General features: G+C 39.9%; 1 protein-coding gene across 2 annotated transcripts in view; it reads right to left on the reverse strand.

Annotated features, from left to right (window-relative positions):
* Positions 1-318: 318 nt before the first annotated feature.
* Positions 319-15,789, reverse strand: part of LOC120952596 (homeobox protein Hox-A1) — a 50,296-nt gene continuing 34,825 nt past the window's right edge. The window contains exons 2-4 of one of the 2 annotated variants that reach the window (XM_040372000.2): positions 2,763-2,855; positions 2,418-2,596; positions 319-2,338 (exon numbers count right to left, since the gene is read on the reverse strand). In XM_040372000.2, the coding sequence (XP_040227934.2) occupies positions 2,093-2,338; positions 2,418-2,596; positions 2,763-2,855 (518 nt within the window). In that variant the 3' untranslated portion in view covers positions 319-2,092. Of the gene's footprint in view, positions 2,339-2,417; positions 2,600-2,762; positions 2,856-15,789 lie in introns of both variants that reach the window. The other variant, XM_040371999.2, reaches the window with a different exon arrangement.

The following is a 15,789-nucleotide window of genomic DNA, read 5'->3' on the forward strand; positions in this document are numbered from 1 at the left end:
TAAGTAAGTAACATACTTCGGAAAGCCTAACCACACTATTGCAACACATTCATTACAACACACTCATCAAATCAGATCATACCATAATAAGACAACTGGAAGAGTTCAGGCCACACCGTTCATATAAAAACAATTGTGACACACTTACTGAAAACACCAGAAACACGCATAATAAGCAAATCAGGCGTTACTACAGAAAACTAGGTGAACCGAGAACGCATGGCAGCTTATAAGCTCAACGACGAAAACATCTTTTCTTTAGCAACAATAGTTGAAACCTTCTTTCGCAATATAGTAAAACCGCAGCATAGGCACACATCGACGAACACCTCAAACCACTCCAATTTATAAATTGTTACCAATAACAATAACATTTAATTAGGACAAAACAAATTCAGAAACCAAATGCACGAGGAAAGCCATAACTTATTTTCAGTATAAATAAAACCTATTCCGATCACGCCAGATCAGATTCGTTCGGACTGCCAAGATAGGACGTTACGCTTCCTAATAATTCGTGTACCAACTTATTTCAAGAGTTTAGTAATGTCCCCCTACCCAAGATAAGGCTTCTAAACTCCAACATTTCCAGTAAGGGAAATTTCTTCCGAGTTTTCATGATCGCCTGGACGATCAAATCAATACGCTTCGAACAGTTCGTTCCACCTCGGCTCATGTCAGTAAAAACTGACTCCCCGAAAAAAACGGTGCTCGACGGCCCCGCGTACGTTCGATCACATTACAATATCAAATAATGATTATTTTTATAAAGAAACAACAAAATATTATAATAATACCTTAAAAAGCTAGAAAATTGAGAAAACTCATATCTTGCCGCATGCGGCGAGGTTCTGACCGCTCTCTTACGCGGTAAAGTTTAAAATAAATCAAAATAAAATACTTACAGCTTGTGGAACTTATACACCAAAAAATCGCAAATTAAAAGCTATGGAAAATTTCAAGGCAATAATAGCAATGAACCAAAAGTTATTGCAGTTTAAAGTTGAACTTAAAGGTTAAAATGATAAACAGATACTGCAGCGTTTGTGCACGAACATATATGTTCGAAAATCACACTCCACTTTATCCTTTTGATTTTGTTTAAACTCATGGTCTGAACACAACACTGAATATTATTTTTATAAATGTATATGTTGTAGCGAATTCCGCCTTGTTTTAAACAAATGGCATCACATACGGTGTATTTTAAATTTTCACTAAAATATATTGTATTTGCAGAATTTTGATTATCTGAAATGTATCTTTGTATTCGATAGGAATTATCTTAAATTAAATTTGTTTTGTCTTTTTGCTGAATTGGGGTTTTGTATGTTTAACATTATCCATATAACCAGTGCCGGCAGAATATGAGCAATTTTATAAATCCTAATTCTTATTTTGTACAGTATTAAATGCATTCAACATTATTGTGCAACGAAACGTAAATGTGCTAGTGGTTTTGTTGAAATGCAACTGCACAGCTTTGGAAATAGCTTTAGTAAGAAAAAACGTGTTTCTCAAATAAACTTTACTAATTCTCGATGCTCACTGCCTCATGTACATGGGTTAGCTTTAATAAGTCTATTATCAAATAGGAAACATTTGGTTTGTTTAATATCTAGCAAAGAGGAACATTGGAATCTTTTGAGCTATTCATGTTTGTATGTGTTTCTTGCTTTGTATATATCGTTTATCCCGAATGGAAACTAATAGATTAATCGAGTAAATATTGTATAGACGTATAAATCCTTATTTAAAAGACTAGCATGCGGCATATGGAACAAAACAATGCAATCATATTGTAGTTCAAAATTGTTCGTAATACCTCAAGTCAAGCAGTCATGAACCTGGTGGTCTTAAAATAAATATATAACTTCCATCCATGAAGTCATATAGTTTAGTGATTTAAAGAAAATGTGAAAGATATGACTGATAATTTTAAAATTACTCATCTATTAACCGTATGGTTGAATAAGACGATCAGCCCTAAAAGTGTTCTGATAATTTGCAAATTCTGTTGTAAATTAATGTCTTTCAATTGGTTCTAACTATTAAAAAGAGAGTCTTTTCATGTTTTGAAAAAGCATTTGTTCTACATAGTAATTGATTCACGGCTGTTTTCATTGCTTTCGTTTAACGTAGACGTGTTCGTTGCAGAAGCTCCAGAGGCAGAAGGTATAGCTGTTAACGTTGCTGTTGACGAGCTTGCCGAGGAGGAATCATTGATGTTTATCAGGGAAGAGTGTTTGGGAGATTGGTTCTGTATTTCAGGAGGTATTAAACCTTCCTTCACTCGCTTCTTTTGTTTCATGCGTCTATTTTGGAACCAAATTTTTACCTAAGTGAAATAAAAACAAAAATTATTTCATAAACACTGATTACAAATATGCAGCTGCGTGAAATATTTCATTTCTTACTTGTGTTTCGTTTAAATGTAAAGCATTTGCTATTTCTATTCGCCTTGCCCGAGTCAAATACTTGTTGAAATGGAATTCTTTCTCCAGTTCTGTTAACTGCTTATTGGTGAAATTTGTACGGCCTGTGCTGTTATTGTTTATCATAAAACTTGATTGATGAGGTGATACAGCACTAGGGGCTACTGAAATGAAGAAAGAGTATCATTATCATTGTATCATTGAAATCATTATTTGTTGGTATTATAAATCCCTAGGAAGCAAAGAGTAATGCAGGCTACAAAGTTCAATGTGAAAAAGGACTTCGTAGTCGAAAAACATTAAAAAAACATTTATGTATATACATACCAACTGTCGTGTGATTAGGAACTCTTAACGGGTCGAGTACATGCGTAGGAATATGATATTCTGGTGTAGTTGATAACTGTAAAGATTTAGTCACTATTAAAGAATAAAAAGAAAAGAAAGCATTAATTTTAATAATATTTCTATATTCACTACTTATTTTATTAGGAGGCTTATTTATTCTTGCAATCGAGATGTCTTGACGTTGACTTATATTGAATATTGAGTAGAAAAAATGGTTTACTTTACAGGGTTTCACACTTTATCTCAAGACCACGGGACCCCTTCCCGAATCTGTCTTAGCCAAAGCCAAGACTGCGGTATGATGCTTGAAAACGTTGATGATACCTGAATTCATCGGATGCAATGCTGAATCTGCGGCACATTTCTCGAAACACACTGGTCCGCGCCGAGGACATGCGGTCGAATATTTTTTTACACGGTTAACCTTTGTGTACATCAGTCTATTAGAAACACTCAATTATCCTTTTCGTTTTTTTACCAAAAATGACAATTTAATAAAATGAGTGAATGCATATTTGTTTAATTAAAATATTTACAAGTGTTAAGAAAGTAGTTTGAACTGTTTAAATAATCTTTTCTGGTAAAAACACGAAAAAATAATTCACTGTTTTCAGTACACTGTTGTACACAAAGGTTATCCGTGTAAAAAAAATATTCGACCGCATGTCCTCGGCGCGGACCAGTGTGTTTCGAGAAATGTGCCGCAGATTCAGCATTGCATCCGATGAATTCAGGTATCATCAACGTTTTCAAGCATCATACCGCAGTCTTGGCTTTGGCTAAGACAGATTCGGGAAGGGGTCCCGCGGTCTTGAGATAAAGTGTGAAACCCTGTAAAGCTTAATCCCATTTCTATTGGATTGGGATTGGGATTGGGATTGGGATTGGGATTGGGATTGGGATTGGGATTGGGATTGGGATTGGGATTGGGATTGGGATTGGGATTGGGATTGGGATTGGGATTGGGATTGGGATTGGGATTGGGATTGGGATTGGGATTGGGATTGGGATTGGGATTGGGATTGGGATTGGGATTGGGATTGGGATTGGGATTGGGATTGGGATTGGGATTGGGATTGGGATTGGGATTGGGATTGGGATTGGGATTGGGATTGGGATTGGGATTGGGATTGGGATTGGGATTGGGATTGGGATTGGGATTGGGATTGGGATTGGGATTGGGATTGGGATTGGGATTGGGATTGGGATTGGGATTGGGATTGGGATTGGGATTGGGATTGGGATTGGGATTGGGATTGGGATTGGGATTGGGATTGGGATTGGGATTGGGATTGGGATTGGGATTGGGATTGGGATTGGGATTGGGATTGGGATTGGGATTGGGATTGGGATTGGGATTGGGATTGGGATTGGGATTGGGATTGGGAATAAAAACACGAAAAAATAATTCACTGTTTTCAGTACACTGATGTACACAAAGGTTATCCGTGTAAAAAAATATTCGACCGCATGTCCTCGGCGCGGACCAGTGTGTTTCGAGAAATGTGCCGCAGATTCAGCATTGCATCCGATGAATTCAGGTATCATCAACGTTTTCAAGCATCATACCGCAGTCTTGGCTTTGGCTAAGACAGATTCGGGAAGGGGTCCCGCGGTCTTGAGATAAAGTGTGAAACCCTGTAGTGTGTGCCGAGCGCCGAGCAGAGTGTGCACGAAGGCCGATCGAGCAAGAGCTCTCGGCAGCGTCGCTCGGTGCGGCTGGCGCGGTCTACGTTTTAACGTTTTGTATTTCGTGTGTATTTATTATAATGTTAAAGTTTTAAGTGTTTAAATAAAGTAAAAGAGCAATTCATAACACAGATGACCACCCAAACTAGTCGATGGACCTTTTACTTATTGGTATTACTGGTATTGAATGATTTAAGGACCATATTGGTCAAGATTGGCATGCTACGTGGTCATTTTGAATACGTGAAGATGAATACAGTCAATCTTTCAGTGGACCACATCAATTTAATACCTTTTCTCACGTTTATGCATAGTGTTCCGAGATATGAAAAGATATAGGTCTGTTTTGTAGTAGAAATATACAGGCAGTCCCCGAGATACACGGTACCTCTTATAAGCGGATTCGGAGATACGCGGTTTTCTAAATTTGACAGTTCTTTGAGCAAATTGTACTGATTTGACACATCAATTGTAAATTGCCAAATAATTTCCGTTTCGATCGAATGTTAAAAACTATTTCAAAAGGTTTTAAACTGTTATATTCAGTCAGAATCAAATCAAATAATTCATAAAGTGCCTAAAACCGCCCCCTACTTCCAAATTACTCGAATATTAGTGATATTTTAGCTGGAAATCACGAGATTCGACTTACGCGGTATTTTGCGGCCGTTTTCGGTCCCCATAAACCGTGTATCTCGGGGACCGCCTGTAGCTGAAGAGGTGTCCTCAACGATGCATGAAAATCGTTTTCCGGTAAGTGGTCTAGAAAACTGTGCAAAGTTATACAATTGGTGAAAATATGAGGTATCCGACTTTAGGTGACAACCTCTGTAAATAAAACTCATGAGGATCATTCAAATCCGTTTCCATTTAAATACATTTTTCATCATTCAAACAATTATTAATGAAATTATGCAATATAATAGCAGATTAATCCCAAGAACCACAAATCCACTAAACGACCACTAAACGGTTTCTAAACGACTCAAGCTGTCTACCTAAATGGAATATAGTAAAACTTCGTTTAGCAGATGGTGAACGAGAAAAAGAGTTTTCTCAGTTTTATAGCTTTTCAAGGTATTATAATGATATTTTGTTGTTTCTTTATAAAGATAATCATTATTTGATATGATTTTAGACATTTGATATCTGAAATAAAATCGCATGCGGCGATGCGGCAAAATCAAATGATTTTGATTTTGCCGCATCGCCACATGCGGCAGATTCGCAAGTGTTGTCTTTAACGTCAAATCCCATACAAAAGCTTGTGGCAAAATCGCATGCGGCGAGGTTCTGACCGCTGCCTAAACCAGTAACGCTATGAAGGTTTCATTTTTTCTATGGATATTCGATTTTCCAGTCGTTCCAGCTTAATCTGTGGCGCTTGGGATGTTATTTAATTTTATTTTTATAATTGAACGAATAAAATGTGAAATTATTCAATTTTACATTTTGAAGTCAATTGCACGGCGGGAATGTTTGACGGAAATGTTTATCGGGGATAAAAATGCCTAGGCTCGCAAGCTCTTTAATGCAAGGGCTCTGGGGCTGTGAACTTATATGGCGCGCGAGCCCTTACGTGCCCTTGCAAATCGGATATGGCTCGCAGGAGGATGTATCTCATTTCTCTAACCGTATTAATAGGGGAAAGCGGGGCAATGCTCAAAAAGTATTCATTAGAGTGTTCTATAAACACCATCCCTACCAGCATTAAACGGCTTTGAAGGCATTCAGAAGGCATTTAAGGCCTTAGTCGCCATAGAAGGCGAATAAAGATTTCAACCGAAACTTTCACGGCTGTAACGGGTTCTCTTCGAAATCTTTCAACTTTTTGATTCAACGAGAACAGATAGCTTGCCGCCATCTTAGCCTATTTATATACTGGTTTTACACCCTTACAGGTTTAACTGCTAAATAGAGCAGTGACAACGCTTTTAGTTCCGAACCGAGAATACGTGTGTTCAAATCCTGATTTTTATTATCTTTTTTGTGTTTTTTTCTTTTTAAATTAATATTTTCTTGCTACAATTATAGTTCGCTTGCAAACGTCAACGAGAAAGGACGTGTTGTTGTTTAGATTTGCAAGCCATAATGTGTACGACCGAAAGATATGGAAGGAACACCTTCCGTATCGACTATTCGGAGGCTCCTAAGCGACCCACCCTAGAAGAAACCGTGAACTTCCTTTTTGAAGTGCTAGAAACGGGTGTGGATGTGAAGATGGTGCAACACAGCACTGCGCAAAGTGCCGTCTACGTCACTATGCCAACGCTTGAACGTGCGGAAAGCAAAGTGAAGGAGCATTCGGGGAAGCACTGCATCACGCACGAGGGGAAGCAGTATCCGATTCCGATCGAGATGGTGGATGGTGCGATGGAGGTGAAAATCCGTGATCTTCCGCCAGGAATCCCCAACGAAAACGTTTCCGCTGAGCTGAACCGCTTCGGTGAAGTGCTCACTATTGTGCCCGGTGTTTGGGGAGCCGAAACGCGGCTTACCGGGATTCCTTCGGGTGTGCGCATAGTGCGCATGAAGCTGGCGAAACCCATCCCTTCCTTCATTACTGTGTGGGTGAACTTGCCCGGCAAACTTGCCGTCACTGCAATGAAGCTTTGCATCACGGTATTAGCTGCATCCAAAACCGTGTGGGTCAGCTCCTCAACAACGGTGCGGCAAAATCGTACGCAAGTACCGTTAAACAAGCACCAGCACAAACATCTGATGCGAACACAGCATCAACTAGTACCGCAGGTACTAACACCACGGGACGGCGTAAAGGGAAGGTCAAAATCACTTCCCTTACAAACACTACTAAGCCACCAGCGAGCACTGCATCGAAAGTGGCTAATCGGCTTGTGATCCCGATCGAGCCGCGAACTCTCGCTCCGCCTTCGGGTCCGAAGCCAGTGAAAGCCAGTGGTGAGCAACCCGAGGAGAAGATGCGTGCTGCCGTTGGTGCCGTCGCAACGCATGTAGAAAATGACGATGCTCCTACTTTTACTGCTCCTGCTGCCAATGATGCTGCCGCTGCCGCTACTATCAATGCCGCTGTTTCCGCTGCTGTTGCCGATGCTGCCGCTGCTACGGATGCTGCCACTGATGCTAACGATGCGGCTGCATCTGAGCCCATGAGGGTGGAATGCCGGGCGCTTTCAGGTGCCTTAATGTTCAAAGAGCCGCTCGCAACCCTTCCACATCCTTTTCCATCCCTTCCCACGACGAACCGCTTGCAGTTAAACGCAAGCAAAATCCGGAAACGGATAATGAGAGTGACGCCTCATGTTCGTCAACATTTAGTGTTATGAGCGCGTCCAAGCGTAAGCCTGGTCGACCGCCAAAAAAACACACAACTTCACAACAGATTAATTAAGTTTTGTTGCGATGGATCCTAACCCGGTAAGTAGTAATCTTGGTAGTAGCTATAATATAGCTACTATCAATATTAATGCGATTTCTAACGCGACAAAGCTGGAAGCCCTCAAAACATATATTAGGACGATGGACCTGGACATCATATTTCTGCAAGAAGTATGTATTTCAGATCTATCGCTTCCTGGGTATAACGTAATTTGCAATGTTGATGTGACGGGGAGGGGTACGGCGATCGCTTTACGTCAACATTTAAAAATTTCCCATGTCGAGCGCAGCTTGGATTCTCGTCTGATTTGCGTTCGACTCGAGAACAATGCCACCCTGTGCAATGTTGACGCTCCTTCGGGCAGTCAGCGGAGAGCGGAGAGGGAGGATTTTTTCGGGCGAACGTTACCTTTCTATTTGCGGAATGCATGTAACCATGTTATTCTCACGGGTGACTTTAACTGCGTGTTGCAGCCGAAAGATGTGACGGGCGCTAGAAATTTTAGCCTTTCTTTGCAAAACGCTTAAAGCAACATGGGCATGTGCGACAGCTGGGAGCTTCGCAGAGGTAACTCAGTGGAGTTTTCTTATGTCACAAGTGGTTCGGGTTCACGTAACGATCGTTGTTATGTCTCCTCTTCACTTAAAACACAGTTAAGAGCGACCAGTATGCATGTCTTGTCCTTTTCCGATCATAAGGCGCTTACCGTTCGTGTTTGCCTTCCAATCCCGCCGAGCCGTTCGCACAGCAATGGCTATTGGCAACTGAGACCACATGTATTAACTGACGCAAACCTGGAGGAGTTCGGATGCAAGTGGAAATAGTGGACCAGACAGCGTAGAAATTACGGCTCGTGAATGCAGTGGTGGGTTGAGCTCGCGAAGCCTAAAATATAGTCGTTTTTCCGTTGGAAAACGAATGAACGGTACCAAAGTTTTCGCTTGCATCATGAACTGCTCTACAGGGGGTTGAAGTCCGCCTATGATCGATATGTCACGGACCCTAACGAGTTAGTGAATATAAATCGTATAAAAGGACAAATGCTTCTCTTTCAGAGATGTATTTCCGAGGACTTCACCCGCATTAATGAAACACGCGTATGCGGAGAGAGCATGTCGGTCTTTCAGTTAGGGGAGCAAAGGAGGAGACGAACGGTGATCGACAAGCTGACGGTTGATGACGGATCGTCCTTAACTGAGCTAAAGGATATAAATGTTCATGTTGAGGGCTTTTTCAGAAATCTATACACAACATCCGACACATCCACAACGACCACAGAAACAACATTCACAAGCACACGCGTTATTCCCGAGGACTGCGAAGCCAACAAAATTGCATGGACGAGTTTACTTATGGTGAGCTTTTCGATGCAATTAAAAAGTCACCTTCGAGAAAGTCCCCTGGCCCGGATGGAATTCCCAAAGAGTTTTATCACCGTGCATTCAGCATCATAAATAGAGAGCTTCTTCTAGTTCTTAATGAGGCCCTCTTAGGAAAGATTCCTGAAAGTTTCGTTGACGGGGTCATAGTGTTGGTTAGGAAGAAGGGAGGAGGCTGTACCATGTCTGCATTTCGACCGATATCACTCCTTAACGCAGATTACAAGCTTCTGTCGCGGATGGTCAAACACAGACTCGATGGCATCATCGGGAAGTGGGAGATTATTTCGGCAGCGCAGAAATGTTGTAATAAACCACGCGACATTTTTCAAGCTGTTCTTTCCGTTAAGGAGAGAGTGATTGATCTGCAGAGGAAACGAAAGTGTGGTAAGCTCATCTCCTTTGACCTTCCGCATGCTTTTGATCGCGTCAATAGGAATTTCCTTTTCAAAACCATGCTCTCTTTGGGATTCCATCCGAGGTTGATATGGCTTTTGAGAACTATTGGTGAGCGATCAGCATCCCGCATCCTCATTAATGGTCACCTCTCTCCTTCCTTTCCGATCCAACGTTCTGTCCGACAAGGTGGCCCTCTTTCCATGCACCTTTTCATCCTTTACCTTCAACCGCTCATCACAAGACTAGAAGGCATTTGCTGCGGCCAGGATGAGCTGGTCAACGCATATGCCGACGACATCTCTGTGGTGACAACCTCTCCTGACAAAATCGAGCGTGTGCGAGAACTATTTGAGGCATTTGGAAGTGTCTCTGGTGCTCGTCTCAACGTGGACAAAACTAACGCACTAGACGTAGGAATCGTTAGTGCTTCCACAATAGTATCTGTCCCATGGCTACACACTGTTCAATGGCTTCGACTGCTCGGAATTCTATTTTCGAATAACATCCGAGATGACATGGGACAGAATTGGGACGTCGTAATCCAGCACTTTAGATCTCTAGTGTGGCTGCATCGCATGAGAGATTTAAATCTTGTGCAGAAGGTATACCTTCTCAACACCTTCCTGCTACCGAAGCTGTGGTACGTGGCGTCAGTTTGTGGCGCCAGAGCATTGGACATTGCGAAGGTCACTAGTGTTATTGGTTCCTTTCTGTGGCATGGCACTGGAAGAATTCGGATCCCACTTCATCAGCTGGCACTACCACGGAAGCGAGGTGGTCTGAATCTGCACATACCAGCAGTTACAGTTAATGTTCTCTTGACGAACAGGTATGTTGCAGAACGAGAGTGCCTAGCAATTGGTGAGCCACACATCATCAGGGCCGGTAATCCACCGGATCTCTCAAGCATTCCGACTACATATCCTTGCCTGAGAAACGTGATCAAACAACTTGCGTACGTGCCACCAGAGTACGGTCAAAGGCCATCGTCTCGGCTGTTGTGGCGTATGCTTACGAGCAGATTACCAGACGCTAAGATAGTGCGTGAGACACGACAACACAGCTGGAGAAGGATCTGGAGAAATCTCAATTGTCCAGCCTTATCATCCCTTCAACGTTCGACACTTTTCCTGTTGGTCAACGGAAAAATTCCAACATGCGATCTCCTTTTCCGAATGGGGCGAATTGTGACCAACTCGTGTTTGTTTTATCCGTTCGTGGAAACCCTGGAGCATAAATTTTCATGTTGCAGAAGAGTTTCTGCGGCTTGGGAGCTATTGCAACAGAAAATTACTGCGCTAGCTCCAGGTTGTGCTCGTTCTTTTAACTGTTTGCAATTCCCAGTACTAGCCTGAGTACTAGTACTGAACAGAGAATAGGTGTTTTGCGTTTGTTTGCAAACTATATCATCCACATCGTTGGTAACAACGATGGTATGATTGATCTAGGCGTACTCAATTGTTTTCTAACGTTATAAAATATGTTATTTTTTTCCCTGTGTCATTCTGTTTTTGTACATAAATTAGTTCATAAGCATTAGACTTTACTCGCAAATATATATATATATATATATATATATATATATATATATATATATATATATATATATATATATATATATATATATATATATATATATATATATATATATATATATATATATATATATATATATATATATATATATATATATATATATATTCATACGAAAACAGCTGCAAAACTTAGTTCCATGTATATTACACAGTTTTTGAGGCATCTTTGTGTACCACCACTATAGGAACACAACACGACTACTATAGGAACCATACCACCATTATAGCCCAAATAGAAAAAAAAATAATACAAACAAAATTTATGTGAAGCTAAATTAATTAATATCTTTTTAAAAACATAATAATAACACTATGTTCACCTTTTATTATTAGGATGGGAGAAATATGTATCTCATTTCTCCTTTTATTAGAGTTATCGAAATGAGTTTGATATATTAAAACCTTACAACGGGTTGGTATTTAACATCCGATTAATGCAGACCATCATTAATAAAGTGAAATAGCTCTGAGCTTAACGCAAGAAAACATAACACGTAAATCGTGCTATCAGCAACTATATGATTTTATTATCAGCAATCGTGCAACAGTGCAGTGCTGAAGACGCTTGTAAGGTTTTCTTTTGACAGTTGCAATTTGGAGGAGGCAAAGTTTATCAGCCTGAGACCGTTGTCGTTTGCCAGCTGGTGGACGCTGAAGCATCCAAACGCTGGTTTATATGCCTCCTCCTGTCCGACCTGAGCATTAAGGTCTCCTATGACGACCTTCACGTCATGCTTTGGGCAGCGGTCGTACTCCCTCTCCAACTGCAAGAAGGCCTCCTTCTCGTCATCGGTGCTCCCAAGGTGCGAACTGTGCACATTTATAAAGCTCAGGTTGAAGAATATGCCATGAATCCTCATCCTGCACATTCGTTCGTTGATCGGCCACCACCCGATCACTCTCTGTTGCATCACACCTAGCACCATAAATCGAGCTCGCGCGTCTCACCACCGCTCTGGTAGATCGTGCAGTTGCTACGGTACCGGCGCACCGTCACGCCTTTCTACACAGCAAATTTTCTCATCCTGCTTCAGTAAAGTTTTTTACTGAAACGGTTCAGTATTAGAATATTTTACTGATTTTCAGCATAAATGTCATTTTTTTACTGATTTTCAGTAAAGCAATTTACTGAATGCATTTCAGTAATACATATATTACTGAAAATCAGTAAAATAGGTGTCAAATTAGTCGTTTCACTGGATATCAGTAAAACAAATTACTGAAAATGCAGCAATCCATTCTGTCAAATCGACCTGTCAGTCAGATCATCAAAACAAAACAATGCGGTAGCCACTTGCTCGTGATGTGCAAAAAGTTGATTTTGTAGGCGTTTACAGGCACCCTGGTGAAATTTCAGGTGGTATTTCGGCTTACGGGAGTAATTTAAAACAATTGGCAGCCGTGTTGGTGTGTAAAATGTTTGCTACAATCCACTGTGCGTGCTGAAATTGCGTGGTGTCTGTGAGCGCTTACTGAACCATCTACACTTGCGGCGGTGAAATACAGTACAAAAACTTTATAAAACAACACGAAACATGTATTTATATGAACTGAGCGACTGGCAATATCTGCGCATCAATAAAAACTAAATTTAAAAGAAGTATTTCGTCATTTTTTAATCGCTACCAACTACTGAATAATCAGTAATGTGAGAATGGCTTTACTGGGATTTCAGTAAACGAGCTGTCATTTTGGTGAGCATCGGACATTACTGAATGATTCAGTAAACATTCTTTTTACTGAAAGGATTACTGAAACTTCAGTTAAAAAAATTTCAGTAAAATTTTACTGAAGTTCAGTAAAAAAAGTTTTCTGTGTAGGACACCTCTTTAAGTGCTACTATTTCGAAGCCCAGACCTCGTCGAACGCAATTCGGGTCTTTACATCCGCTGAGAGGGTTACCACATGTTACCGTGCTGTACTACGGGGACATATTTAGTTGGTGTAGGGGTTGGAGATCCTTTGTTAACCTTCTTCGTATCTACCTTTGGATCTATCCTCGTCTCAGCGAGGTAGAGGAAAGCGGGGCAAAATTAGCATGTTAAGCAGTTTACTGAATATTCCTTTGAATATGCCACCAAACACAATTTTTCTTTCATTTATGTATGCTTCCACCCTTTATCTATGGATTAAAGTCATCACATAGAATGAAAATAACTTAAAAGATGAAAAAGTATTAAATAAATGTTGACGTTTTACGAGAAGCTATTTTAACACGCAGGGCAAAATGGGCATATGTAAACATGCTGTGAAACGTCAAAATACTGGGGCAATATGGTAATATAGTGGAACGTCGATTATCCGGACAGTTCGGGACCGGGCGGTTGCCGGTTAATCGATTTGCACAGATAATGGTCCAAGAAATGTCAAATTCATATAAAAATTTAAAAAATCCACTAGTTTTATGATTAATTCACCTTGAATCAATCGATAAATCGTTAGTAGAATATTATTTTAATCAATAACGATAGGTTTAACCACTGTTCATGAACAAAAATAAATTTCGAAAACACCACTAGACACTACAGACCTGCACAAGAAACTGGTTGCCCACTTGACTATCGCAGCAAATGCTCGCTGTACGTTTGAACAGCTGTCACATTTATACGCACGGTTAAGCCACCCGCCGGTTAATCCGCCCCCGGATGATCGACGTTCATTGTATAACTGCGCTTAGATAATGGTCTATGCATTTGCGCACGTTTCGTGAAATGTATTTTCGCTTTATCTTTTGTTTTGCTGTCCAGCCCTTTAAATTCTTCCAAAATACGTTTTCAAAATTAAAACAGTTTTTACACGTTTAAAACTACAAAATTGAATGTTTTGAAGCTGTGCCCGTTATCATTATTGAGGCGACAAATACTACACCATAGCCTCACCAAACGTCGTATGTCAAAAGCATCTGCCCATTTTGCCCCACGTGACGCATTTTTGTATTTTTTGTTACACAGTAGAACGTCGATTATCCGGGGACGGAATAACCGGCGGACGGCTTAACCGTGCGCATAAATCTGACAGCTGTTCATACGTACGGCGAAAGTTTGCAGCGATAATCAATTGGGTAACGAGTTTCTTGTGCAGCTCTGTAGTGTCTAGGGGTATTTTCGAAATTCATTTTTGTTAATGAACAGTTCTTAAACCTACAGTTCTTGATTAAAATAATATTCTACTAACGATTAATCGATTGATTCTAGGTGAATTCATGATAAAACTCATGTCATGTGAATTTCATATGTTTTATAGGCGTTTGACATTTCTTGGACCATTATCCGTGCAAATCGATTAACCGCCAACCGTCCGGTAAAATATATCATGTAAAACTTCAACGCGTCCCTGTGACACTGGTTTAAGATTATTTTCGAAGTGGAAAAAATTAAATGAATATGCCACCAAACCCTAATTTGAAATTTTCTTTTTTATTTGTTATGTAAGGGTTATGAAACTCACATCCCTACCCGCAAATTTCCGTTAAATGCCTTCTAATCGCCTTGTAATCGCCGGCGAATTTAAGGCGATCAGCAGTGCTTTTAGCAGTAATTAAATGCCTTTGAAATATGTCAATGAAAAATTTCGCTTTTAATTTGAAATTTGAAATTGCAACTGTCAAAAGAAAACCTTACAAGCGTCTTCAGCACTGCACTGTTGCACGATTGCTGATAATAAAATCATATAGTTGCTGATAGCACGATTTACGTGTTATGTTTTCTTGCGTTAAGCTCAGAGCTATTTCACTTTATTAATGATGGTCTGCATTAATCGGATGTTAAATACCAACCCGTTGTAAGGTTTTAATATATCAAACTCATTTCGATAACTCTAATAAAAGGAGAAATGAGATACATATTTCTCCCATCCTGATAATAAAAGGTGAACATAGTGTAATTATTATGTTTTTAAAAAGATATTAATTAATTTAGCTTCACAAAAATTTTGTTTGTATTATTTTTTTTTCTATTTGGGCTATAATGGTGGTATACATATATTCATACGAAAACAGCTGCAAAACTTAGTTCCATGTATATTACACAGTTTTTGAGGCATCTTTGTGTACCACCACTATAGGAACACAACACGACTACTATAGGAACCATACCACCATTATAGCCCAAATAGAAAAAAAAATAATACAAACAAAATTTATGTGAAGCTAAATTAATTAATATCTTTTTAAAAACATAATAATAACACTATGTTCACCTTTTATTATCAGGATGGGAGAAATATGTATCTCATTTCTCCTTTTATTAGAGTTATCGAAATGAGTTTGATATATTAAAACCTTACAACGGGTTGGTATTTAACATCCGATTAATGCAGACCATCATTAATAAAGTGAAATAGCTCTGAGCTTAACGCAAGAAAACATAACACGTAAATCGTGCTATCAGCAACTATATGATTTTATTATCAGCAATCGTGCAACAGTGCAGTGCTGAAGACGCTTGTAAGGTTTTCTTTTGACAGTTGCAATTTCAAATTTCAAATTAAAAGCGAAATTTTTCATTGACATATTTCAAAGGCATTTAATTACTGCTAAAAGCACTGCTGATCGCCTTAAATTCGCCGGCGATTACAAGGCGATTAGA

Source organism: Anopheles coluzzii, chromosome 2, assembly GCF_943734685.1.
Source record: "Anopheles coluzzii chromosome 2, AcolN3, whole genome shotgun sequence".
NCBI classification, from domain to species: domain Eukaryota; kingdom Metazoa; phylum Arthropoda; class Insecta; order Diptera; family Culicidae; genus Anopheles; species Anopheles coluzzii.